Source organism: Bison bison, unplaced genomic scaffold, assembly GCF_000754665.1.
Source record: "Bison bison bison isolate TAMUID 2011002044 unplaced genomic scaffold, Bison_UMD1.0 scf7180017864181, whole genome shotgun sequence".
In the NCBI taxonomy this organism is placed as follows: domain Eukaryota; kingdom Metazoa; phylum Chordata; class Mammalia; order Artiodactyla; family Bovidae; genus Bison; species Bison bison.
The window spans coordinates 5,501,009-5,513,456 of NW_011494753.1; the positions used below are offsets into that span (position 1 = coordinate 5,501,009).

Consider the following 12,448-nt stretch of genomic DNA (forward strand, 5'->3'; position numbering starts at 1 on the left):
GTTCCATGTCCAGTTCTAACTGTTGTTTCTTGACCTGCATACAGATTTCTCAGGAGGCAGGTCAGTGGTCTGGTATTCCCATCTCTTTCAGAATTTTCCACATTTTGTTGTGATCCACACAGTCAAAGGCTTTGGCATAGTCAATAAAGCAGAAGTAGATGTTTTTCTGGAACTCTCTTGCTTTTTTGATGATCCAGTGGATGTTAGCAACTTGATCTCTGGTTCCTCTGCCTTTTCTAAATCCAACTTAAACATCTGGAAGTTCATGGTTCACGTACTGTTGAAGCCTGGCTTGGAGAATTTTGAGCCACCAGGGAAACCCATAGAATGGAATACTCAAAAATAAAACAAAACAAAAAATTGCATTCAAAAGAAATCACGAGAGAGGAGAAAAGGATCAAGGGATGGATGGGATCAAAGAACAAATAGGAAAGAACCAAGTGGTAGTTTTATAGACAATTTTGTCAGACTAGATAAAAAGTATGACTCAACTATACGCTGTCTAAAGAGACTTGCTTTAAATATAAGGACATATGTGGGTTAAAAGAGAAACAATGCAAAAATACATACCATGCAAACATTGATCAGAAGAGATCTGCAGTGGCTATATTAATATAAGACAAAGTAGCTTTGGAAGAATGGTTCTCAGAGGGACATTTCTTAATGATAAAGGGGTTAAGTCATCCAGATGACATAACAACATAACTATGTGCATACATGACAGAGTTTCAAAGTACACAAAGCAAAACCAGATTTAAAAGGATGAATAAATAATCCACAATAATTGAGATTTCAACCCTCAGTATTTGTTACCAGTAGAACAAACAGATAGAAAATTAACAGGGATATAGATGAGTTAACATATCAATCAATTGACATTATTAATATTTATAGGACATTCTACCCAACAAACTGAAGAATGCACATTCATTCAAATATGCATGGAACAGTCACCGACATAGGCCAGTTTTTTATCTACCACATCTACTTTGTACAAACAGGATGTTTCAAGTAGCAAAGAGCCCCAGGTGATGAGAGAAAGTTCTTTCTTTGGAAAAGAATCCTAGCTGATCAATTAGAAAACCAGTGTTTTCCCATGGCTCATGTATTCAATAATAATTAATTCAGGCAAAGTTCATCAGTGGAGAGTGATGGGGAATGCTGCAGTGGATGAGCAGGTGGCCACCCGAATCCAGGGAATGAAGCTCAGCGCCAGTCTAAGCGGTACCACCTGACATCACACGCCTCCTGAAGCTGTGCGATGGGAAGCACACAGCACCACCCACGGAGTGTTTTTGCCAATTAGCATCTAATCTGAAGGGCATCGAGGCTTGCGGTCTAAAGGAAGCGTGGAGGTTACAGGGATAAGCTACACAACAGCTCAGGACCCCTGACCTGGTTTCTGCAGCATGTCTATGACAGAGGCTCTCACACTTGAGCCTGTGTCAGAATCACCGGGAGGTGTGGGCCCCACACCCTGTTTTTTAGAATCCGTAGGTCTGGGTGGGTTCTGAAACTAAGTTCCCAGGTGATATGACTGGTCCTGGACCACACTGGTCTATGGTACCGGACAAAAGGTGGGGGCTCTGTTTTGAATTAAAAGACTCCTAAGAGACACCACCAAATGCAACACATGGGCCTGGTTTAGATCTCGATTCAAACGAATTGCCTGGAAAAACACATTGTCAGTATTAGATGATAGGAAAGAATTCTTTGACTAGTGTAAATAAAGGCGATAAAGTTGCTGTGATGAAGAAACTGTCTTATATTTTATAAATATTGAGCTATTTAGGGGGTGAAATGCTGTGATGTCAGACATTTGCCTTCAAATACTTCATACTGATGGGTGTGATGAAAAAACATTGATGATTATTAAATCTGGATGATCACTCTATGAGGGTCCACTATACTTTTCTCTCTATTTATGTTTGTCTGGAGAGTTTCAGAACACAGATTTTAGTCTGGCCAGTCCAGGGCTCCAGGTCCCACCATCCCAGGAGGCTGGAGACCACTTCTCCTGCCCTCAGGAGCAGGGGGGCACCGAGGTCCAGGTAACAGCTCCAGAACCAGAGCCAAGTCAACCCGGAGGAAGCCTCTCTGAGATGCCAGGAGCCACGGAGGGCCTTGCAGGCTGTTGGGTACAGCTGGGGCACAGAGGTGTCCTCAGGCCACTGAATGCCAGTGTGGTGTACATAACAGGGTCAATCAAGAAGGGGCCTTAAATGGATCAGGAGGCATCAGTGTGCCAGAAAGGTGCCAGCTGCCCCAAGAGGCACTTTTGGGCTCCTACTGTGCCCTACAGTCTCTAGAAGACACTGCAGCACTTGCTCTGGCTTGGCCCAAGCCCCACCCTGTGGCAGCCCGTACGCCCGTTCCCCACCAAGACTCAGACTTGGGTGCTCATGTGTCAGTGCCCTGAACCACCCAAGGGCACTCAACACTTCCCTGAAGGGAAAACCATGGAAGGCCATGGGCTGGCTGTGGGGGATGAAGGGTATGTTCCTTGAGCTTCCTGGGTCTCAGTTTTCAGACCTGACAAATGGGTCAGCGGCCATCGCCCTGCTGTGCTGATGTGTGCTTGTCCTGAGGAGGGTTGCTGCTGAGGATGATGGGTGACTTTGGCAGGGAAGGTGGAGGTCTGTGAGGGTGCCTAGCCTGACCCCCGTGGCTGCTGCCCCCTTTCCCCCAAACCTTCAGGATCTTTTCCAGCTGTTTCTGTGTGTCGACCACGATGATATTGGCGCGGCAGTCATAGGCGATATACTGACAGGCCTCAGGGGAGCTGGTCGTGTAGATGCCGGTGATGATGCCACTGTCAGAGACCCGGGAAGATGTGTGTCTGGGCGGGTAGAGCAGCCCACCCCCTCAGCCCCGACCCCTGCCCAACACACCCACAGCCCCTGGCCCCAGAGAGCTCCCATGGCCGGCCAGGCAGCTCAGCACAGCTGCCCTGGGCAGAAGGGGACAAAAGCGGGTCTGGAGAGGGCCCCAGGGAAGAGATGAGATGTTGGGGAGGGGGTGGGGGGCCCCTAAAAAGAGTAATGACCCTCTCTTCACTCTTTGCCCCCCTCCAACCCACTGGGAACTCTGCCCCTCCCTCAGCCACTCACCCTCCGAAGACTGCGCCCACTGCTGAGAAGAACCACTCCGGGGAGTTGAAGGCGAGGATGGCCACGCTGTGGGCCCGCTCCAGGCCGAGCTCCAGATCAAAGGTAGACAGTCCGGGTCAACCAGCAGGAAAGGGGCCTCTCATTCTCACCAAACCCCCCTTCCAGACAGCAGGGGACTCTGCCGGCCCACCTCAGGGACCACCTCCCAGGGTCAGAGTGTGCCCTGGGGGACCAGCCACTCAACAGCCCTTGCTGCCCCTCCCAGGCCTTCCCGGGGAGCCCACCCCTCAGCTCAGTGCACCAGGCTTCCCAGCCCCCTCGAGCAGGCCGACAAATGAGAAGCTTGTGACACATCCTGGCACGTAGTAAGGGTCCAATGAACGTAAACCCTCAGCCCCAGGCCAGAGTGGACCATTAGCTCAATGAACAGGACGGTTTTACAGTGATCTTGTCTAAGGGCTTGTCCAGTGGGGTATCGGAAGGAGGTCTGTGAAGGCCAGAACTGAGGTCATGCCTTGGGCGGCTTCCTCACCTTCAGGAAGCCCTTGGCAGCTTTGCGGGCCAGCAGGTAGTACTGGGTGTAGGAGATGTGTTCCCACGTGCCCTGCCTCTTGAAGCCCATAGCACTGAGGTCCCCATACTTGTCCAGAGTCGTGGAGAACATCTGATGAACAGTGCGGGGAGTCTGCGAGCAGATGGGGTCTATGCGTAGGCGGACGCGCCCGTCGGCCCGAGTCGTCCATAGCGCCTCCTCTGCAGGGTCAGGGAGACCACAGCTTGCATTGTGCCAGCCAGGGCTTGTCCCCAGGGGACTCTTGCTCCTTCCCTGGGCAGAGCTCCCAGGCCTCTGGTTCCCACAATGCCTTGAGCACTGAGCCACAAGGGCTGGCAGACTCGTGAGGAGGCTGCCTGGAGGGGGATGCCTGACGGCCCTGAAGGATGGGCAAGGCTCTAGGGAGGCAGCAATGAAGAGGGAGGGCAGAAGGAGGCCTTGGGGACCCTAGACATTTTTCTGCTAGGGTCCATCATGCCAGCTGGAATTTGCCCCTGGAGGCTGGGTAGTCAGCAGTGGATGTGGGGGTTGCCCAGAAGAGCAGGACTCTCGGATCCTCTGGGGTTTCTACCCTTCCTCTGTCTCCTGAGAAGTGGTTGGGGACAGACCCAAATGGCAGAAGATCAAAACATCAAAAATAGCAACACTTCCAGGGGCCTAGAGGAGACTGGAAACTAGCCGGCTCTGATCACTAGCCTGCAAAATTTCCCAGTCCCACGAGATAATCTAACCATCTCTTTGCTCATCCCTGCCAGGTCCAGGCCCCATGTGAAACCCTCACGTGGGGATCTCATCTCATCTGCACAACATGGGTCTGGTAGCCCCCTTTTACAGATGGGGCAGCTGCAGCTCAGCGAGGCTCAGTCATTTCCCCCATGTCACACAGTGGGAAAGGCATGCCTGACACTGTCCCGGGCACCACCTACCCATTAAGTTTACTGAGTGCGATAGATGAAACAGAGCTTTACCATCTCGTCCGTGAGATGTGGGGTGAGCTATTTGACCTCTGAGTCTGTTTTCTCAGGGGAAAGCTGAGGGTTTAGTTCTCAGGGATGTTATGAGGGTCAAAAGAATGAAAGAGCTTCAGCATGTAGTTGGTGCCCAATAAATGCACACCTTGTTCTTCCTCCCTTTTTCCGGATCATTTGCAAAGGGGTTGGGTGGTCTAGACACTTGTCCATGGGGCTGCCTTCTGGGGCCAGAGCAGTCATTCTACGGTGAGTCACGGGTGAGGGAGTGGGGACCACAGGGGCTACTGCGCCACCTGCTGGCCAACCCGCTCTGAGAAGGAGAGGTCCCACTTCCTTGGACATCCATCTGGAGCCAAGACCAACAGTGAGCTGTATGACAGACGGTTCTGAGGCAGCCAGCAGATGGACCTTGTCTCTTCCTTCAATACTCTAGGGTTTCATGTGAACCCTGGAGTTGGCAGAAAGAGGTGGAGGCCCTGGGGCTGGGACAGAAGAGCCCACCCTTCCTCCCATGGAGGCCAGGGACGGGGAACAGGGGACATACATGCGTGCTTAGTTGCTCCATCGCGTCTGAATCTTGGGGACCCTTTGGGCTGTAGCCCGCCAGGCTCCTTTGTCCATGGAATTCTCCAGGAAAGAATACTGGAGTGGGTTGCCATTTCCTCCTCCAGGCAACCTTCCCGACCCAGGGATTGAACCCACGTCTCCTGTGTCTCCTGCATTGCAGATGGATTCTTTACCCACTGAGCCATCAGAGAAGCCATTAAAAGGGGACATGCTGCTAAGTCACATCAATCGTGTCCGACTCTGTGCGACCCCATGGACTGCAGCCCACCAGGCTCCCCCGTCCCTGGGATTCTCCAGGCAAGAACACTGGAGTGGGTTGCCATTTCCTTCTCCAATGCAGCGAAGTGAAAAGTGAAAGTGAAGTCCCTCAGTCGTGTCCGACTTTTAGCGACCCCATGGACTGCAGCCTACCAGGCTCCTCCATCCATGGAATTTTCCAGGCAAGAGTACTGGAGTGGGGTTCCATTGCCTTCTCCAAAAAGGGGACATATCCAGGCCCAAATAGGAAAACAGAATGTCTGGGGCAGGGGCATGGCTGCTTGGAAATGCAGGCTAGGGCAGAGAGACGGTCACCCAGTGCCAGGCAGTGTGTACTGTTGAAGGCCAAGACCAGGCTGGCTGGCATCCATGGCTGCCTTCTCTGCAGAGGCCCATCAGCAGCCGCTGCTGGACCCCCACGCCCCCTAGTGGAGGTTTGAGTCAGCGCCTGCTGAGGAGCCCTCTCCAATTGCTCCTTAGACTTCTCCAAGCCCCTTCTTCCAGGTTCTTCTTCCTGGAACCCCAGCCTGGCAGACCCCAGAGATCAACCTCTTTACAGTCTCCAACCCCTGCACTTTGTGCAAGTCTGCTCACATGAGCAGACCAGGGTAAAGACACAGCCTGTAGAGTCAGGTCAACCTGGGTTCAAATTCTGTTCTGCCATTCCCTGTTGCGTGACTTTGGCAAGTCTTTCTCCTCCCAGCTCCATTCGAATAGTCTTCAAGCGCAAAGGGCTGGCAAGAGAGACCAGAGCCTCATACAGGTGGGAGGAATATAAAATGGTGCAGCCATGATGGTAGACAGTTAGGCAGTTTCTTAAAAAGTTAAACGTAAATCTACTATACAACCCAGCAAGAAAGGAAAGTACGTACCCCACAAAGACTTGTACAGGAACATTCATAGCAGCGTGAGTTACAGCAGTCAAGAGGTGGAAACAACAAATGTCCATCAACTGGACACTATTTGGCTCTACAAAGGAACAAAGTGCTGATACAGGCAACACCATGAATGAAACTCAAAACATATCTGGTGAAAGAAGCCAAAAGGACCACATATTGTCTGATTTCATTTCTATGGTACGTCCAGAAAAGGTGGAAATGATAGAAAGCAGATGAGTGGTAGCCTGGGACTTGGGAATGGGGAGTGACCACAAATTTGCATCAAGGGTCTTTTTGGGGTGATGGAAATGTTCTAAAACTGAATTGCAATGAGGCTGGTATATTTGCAAATTTGCTAAAAAATCATTGAAAAGGTGACTTTTTTCAATGAAAAAGTGAAAAATCATTGCATTTACAAAGGGCAAATGTACACCTGAACAAAACTGCTTTTAAAAATGGAAGGATGGGAGGAAATGAAATTCCCTGGTGGTCTACTGGTTAGGACTCTGCACTTTCATTGCCAAGGGCCCTGGTTCGATCCCTGGTTGGGAATCCCACAAGACATGAGATACAGCCAGAAAAAAAAAAAAAAAAAGGAGGAAGAATGCTAACACCACCCCCCAAATTGGCACGAGAATTCTGTAAGGTAGCCCAACCAGAGTGCCCAGAGTCTGGCAATCACTTTCCAGTAGCTGGTAGCTGTCTTCCCTTCCCTAGTACAGGTTCTTCTTGGTGCTTAGGACAGAAAAGGTATATTTTCCTGTGGGCGTTCTAGTTGCTCAGGTTCCACTACATTTACCTGTTCCCCCAGGCTTGCCAAGATAATGAGAGATAAGTCTTACAACCTCTTATGAAAGTTTCCCTCAGCCAAGAGTTTTCACTTATCAATTTTTAAGTGAACCTTTTTTTTAAAAAATTACAAAACTATATGTTTGTTCTAAGAAACAGGAAACGTTAGAAGTACATAATATAAAAATGGATAGGTCTTCCTTAAGTCTAGGTAATCACTGTTGTCATTTGGTGTGTGTCCTGCGTATACAGGGGCTTCCTAGGTGACGCTAGTGGTAAAGAACCCGGCTCCCAATGCAGGAGACCTAAGAGACGTGGGTTCAATCCCAGGGTTGGGAAGATCCCCTGGAGAAGAGAATGGCAACCCACTCCAGTATTCTTGCCTGGAGAATCCCATGGATAGAGGAGCCTGGCAGCTGCAGTCCATGGGATCGCACAGAGTCAGACACGACTGAAGCGACTGAGCACACACACACGCACTGTGTATACAAATATATGTACAAGGAATTCATTTTAATTTTGTGGCTGTTATCTTTTTAACCAAAGGGGAAAAAAAAAGAATCATGTTACTATTGTATTAATCAAGGGTAAAGGGTCTTCCCTGGTGGCTCAGACGGTAAAGCGTCTGTCTGCAATGCTGGAGATCTGGATTCGATCCCTAGGTCAGGAAAATCCCATGGAGAAGGAAATGGCAACCCACTCCCGGACTCTTGTCTGGAAAATTCCATGGACAGAGGAGCCTGGTAGGTTACAGTCCATGGGGTATCAAAGAGTCGGACATTACTGAGCAACTTTACTCAGGGTAAAGTAATCAAGGGTAGCAAACCCAAAATGCCAACAGGGGGTAGGTGGGTAATGTATCAACATCAATAATAAATAATGTATAATACTAAACAATAAATAAATGAATTGCCCCAGGATTTGCAAGTGAAACTCAGAGGCACAGTCTTGCTTTTCACAAAGAAATAGGCTCCCTCTCATTTTCTTTGAGACACATGGCTCCTGTAGTCTGCCTTTTGTTTCTCTGTTTTTGACAAAAACAGAGAATTGTGCAATATTTCGCTAAGGGAAGCTGTAATACAAGGGCAGTGACCATTGTCCCGACCCCAGACTCAGGGCCAGGGAGGTAACAGGGAGTAGCGGAGACTGGCAGGGGGATACAAGCCTCTAAAGAGGGCAGCTGCTCCTTGGCTCTAGGATTTGGTGCCCAGGAGGAATGGAAACCAAGAGCTACCTGAAATCTGGGTGTTAAAGTACAATCACTTGATTTTTTAATGTTGCTCACATTTTAAAAAATGCTATATGGACCCAATCAAACATTATCATTATCCAAATCATCCATCTTTAGCTTTTGCAACATTAGTATCTATCTCTCTGGACTTCCCTGGTGGTCCAGTGGTTAAGAATCTGCCTTGCAATGCAGGGGATATGGGGTCAATCCTTGGTCAGGGAACTAAGATTCCCATGTACTGCAGAGCAACTAATCTGGCGAGCTGCAGCAAGAGAGTCCACCTATCACAGTGAAATATCCCAAGGGCTGCAACTAAGACCCGGTGCAGCCAAATAAATTAATATTAAATTAAAAAAATCTAGTAAAACAAAAGATTTTAACTTAAAAAAAATCTTTCTCTCCCTCGTTGTGTGTGGCTACATAACACTCCATTGGCCATATCAATTTCATAACATAATGTACATATCATAACAGCCTCCCCACTGAAAGATACTCAAGTGATTTCCAGCTTTCAGCCCTGTTCTAGGCTGTCCTAAGGATGGATTTTTAGAAGTGGGTTTACTGCATCTGAAGAAAAAAGCACTTAAATTTTGATGGCTATTTTGGATAAAGTTCCTTTATTTGGTTCCTTTTCTCCCACAGAATACATGGTTCTGTCTTTTTGCTGCATTGGGTTTTTGTATTTTTTTTTTTTTTTTTTAGCTCAGGTGGTAGAGAATCTGCCTGAAATGCAGGAGACCTTGGTTGGATCCCTGGGTTGGAAAGATCCCCTGGAGGAGGAAATGGCAACCCACTCCAGAGAATCCCACGGACAGAGGAGCTTGGCGGGCTGCAGTCCATGGGGTCACAAAGAGTCAGACACGACTGAGCAACTAACACACACACACACCTTTCTTTTTATCCATGGTGCCTATGATTCAGGGATAAGTTGTCTCACCTCCTTCTTAGAAGAAGAAAAGAAGGAACAGACAAGGGAAGGAAAGGCAGTTGGTCTGTGAGTTCAGTCTCCTCTTAGCCTGGTTGCTTTGTGACAGGGATGAGAGCCCTGGCCTCTGGTGGAACCACGCCCTTCAGGAAGTGTGACCAGGCAGCTTGGCTCTGGCCTGGCCCTTTCTCTCCACGTTTACTGCACAGGCTCAGCTGTCGGAACCCCCAGACCACCAGAAGAGGAGACTCTGGTGTGAAGGGGTCTACCCTGCCCCTGGCCTCCCAGAGAGAGGCCCCATCATTGTCCTTCCCATGAAGGAGTTAAAATGATCACAGCTCCCGTTTACCGAGCACCCTCCTGTGCCAAGTGGGCTGCGTGCCATCTGGTTGTGTGACCTCACACTGAACAACCTTCCATATTGTGCTGTAGCCCACTCTATGACTCTCAGAAAGGCTAAGCCACAGCTGGCAGACCTGGGATCCCCACCCACGGTCTGACTCCCAAACCCACGCTGGGGTTGCAGTAGGGTTCCAGGCTGACCTCAGCACCCACACCTCCCCTGCAAAAGGACCGTCCTGTCTCCTACCCAAGTCCTGTGCTCAAGCTCAGGCTCAGTGACCTTAGGCAGTCATAATCTCTGGCCACTTCCTCTTCCTACGTTCCAGAGTTTCCCAGAACCACCCTTCTTAACCCATATCTGACCTGTTCAAAGCCTCCCACATCTCCCCTTGACCACAGGGTGATGCCCTCACAGTGGTTTCTAAGGAAGGCCCTCCCCAGAAGGGCTCGCCAGCCTTTGCCACCTTGACATGGCCAGCCTGAACTGCTCCCAGTGCCCTGCATTCCTGGCCACCCTATGCCTTTGCCCAGGCTGTGACTCTGCCTTGAACACCTTTCTTCCATCACATCGCCCTCTCCCGCCCTTCAGGCCCCAAGTGCAACCCCCTCACTGAGGACTTCAGTGCCCAAGCCTCACTGCAGGCCGAGTCCTGGTCGAATGTGCCTCTCCCATCAGGCTAGTGGCTCTCCAAGGCAGGTCTGACTCCTCCCTGGGTCCTGATCACAGACGCCTGGCTCTGAGCAGAGGTCAGGGGGCCTTCAGGGAAGCAAGAGTCAGCCTCTGTCCCATCCCGATCCCAGAGGGCTGGACCAAATGACTGTGTCCAGGGCACCCAGGCCTGCCCCTCGCTCCCTGCCTCCCTTCTCCCCAGGTGGCCTGAGGGTGGTGCAGGACACATTGGTGCCCAGGCATAGAGAGAGGTGGGCCTCCAGAGCAGATGCCTGCTCCAGCAGCCCATACCAGGCTGAACCTCTGTCCTAAGCGCCCCTAGGTAGGGCTGGCAAGACCCAGCCTTGCCCAGTGTCCTCCTGAGTCCACCATAGCTCTGTGGCCTTGGGCTTAGGAATGGATGGGAAGGAAGGCAGATGAGTGCCGCTGCCTAAGGTGCCTCATCCGTCCTCCCTTCTCATGCATCCCCATCTCTGGGCCTTTGCTCACACCATTTCCTCTCCCAATCTCATCTCTGTCAGAGGAGAAGTCTCTGGACAGCATGTTGGAAGATCCAGTCTTAGCTATCAGTGAGGTGGGCAGAGCAGTCAGAAGGGTCCCTTGCCTATGAAGCCCCACTCCCCTGGCCACAGCGATGAGACCAGAAGCCCACACCTGCACAGGGACCATGAGGTCACCGTGCAGGGCCCCGTAGGAATGCTCCTCGTGGCCCCTCCTGCAGAGATCATGGGGTGGTGGGAGTCCTAGCAGGTCTAGGGAGCAGAGAGAAGCAGGTGGTTTCAGCCAGGCACAGAGAGGCTGGGTTTGAACAGTGGTGGTTGCCACTGGAGTAGGGAACCATGGAGTCCATTTCTTCCCACCCCCACCCCACCCCCACATAGCCACTTTCTAAGCTTCCTCTCTTCCCTGCCTGTCCTCACGGTCACCTCCATCCACTAAAACCATCTGAACTCACCTACCTTCCTATGTACCTGGGTTTCTCCTGAAATCAAAGAACATGAAGTAGCAAAGATTTGTAATAAACAAACAGACAAGAGTTGGCCTTTGTACTGTGGCAAGAGCACTGTGTCATGTAAAAGTGTCAATCGATATAATAGGGGACTGGCTAAATTCGATAGAGTATAGCCATATCATGGATTCATAGGCAGTCATCAAAACAAAGTATTTACAACATATTTAATAACGCAAGGAGATATTCACAATATAATTTCAAGTGAAAAAAAGGAGCAAATAAAAGTGCATATAAAAATACATAAGTAAAACTGAAAAGATTTGCATCAAAGTAATGTTGTTAAAAAGCTTAGCACATTTTGGCTGCTCAAGAAATAGCTCTCTGGCCTTCTTGACTAGACTCTGAACTTCTGATGCAAGTGTTGGACTTGCAATAAATGTTTGCCAAAAGAATGAATAAAACTACACACACACTGCCCAGCAGGGATATCGACTGAGACCTCAGGGTTGGGGGGAGGGGAGGGCATCCTTGAGAAGTGGAGGCAGGGCATTCCTACACACAGCACACAGAAGGAGAAGGAACGGAGTCTCAGAGTGGGCAAGAATGGCCAACGTCACAGCAGGTTAGGGGCAGAACTGGGACAAGGCACCAGTTCAGGAGCCAGGGGGCTGGTTAGTGAATGAGGTTTAGGCTCTGTGGGTCCATGGTCTGTTCCCTTGGGGAAGAGAAAAGTGGTGCCTGGGTCCCTGACCCTCTGCCACAAAGTGACCTGCTCAGAAGTGAGCAGGAGGGAGGGGTCATGAAGGGGCTCAGGGCTGCTGTATTACCTCTCAGCCTGCCTCCCGGGAGTGAGTCCTTGGAGGATAGCAGAGATGTAAGAAATCAGAATGGGCTGCCAGGCCCTTATAGTTGTCCCCATCTCCTTGTCTTGACACTCAACAGGGGCATAGGTCTGCCCTGTGCCCGGCCAAGCTCACTGCTGTCATCATAGCCAAAACATGGCCAGGATCCAATCAAGGTCCCTGTCACCCAGTTAGGCACCCAAGAGCCAAATCAGACCTAATTCTAGAAGGCAACCAACAGTTAGACCAATAGCCTTAAGCACACATCCAGAGAGTGTCCGCTGAGTCTTGGGGTGGGCTTTCCCAAGGCCTAGATTGCACTTTGTACTGCCTTCCCCCTCCCCCTCTCTCCCCCTCCCT

The 12,448-nt window shown here is 50.3% G+C and overlaps 1 protein-coding gene across 1 annotated transcript in view; it reads right to left on the reverse strand.

Annotated features, from left to right (window-relative positions):
• ACSBG1 (acyl-CoA synthetase bubblegum family member 1) overlaps positions 1–12,448 on the reverse strand; it is a 59,497-nt gene that overhangs the window by 14,279 nt on the left and 32,770 nt on the right. The window contains exons 3-5 of the mRNA XM_010843276.1: positions 3,643–3,863; positions 3,111–3,199; positions 2,692–2,812 (exon numbers count right to left, since the gene is read on the reverse strand). Coding sequence (XP_010841578.1) covers positions 2,692–2,812; positions 3,111–3,199; positions 3,643–3,863 — 431 coding nt within the window. The remainder of the gene's footprint in view (positions 1–2,691; positions 2,813–3,110; positions 3,200–3,642; positions 3,864–12,448) is intronic.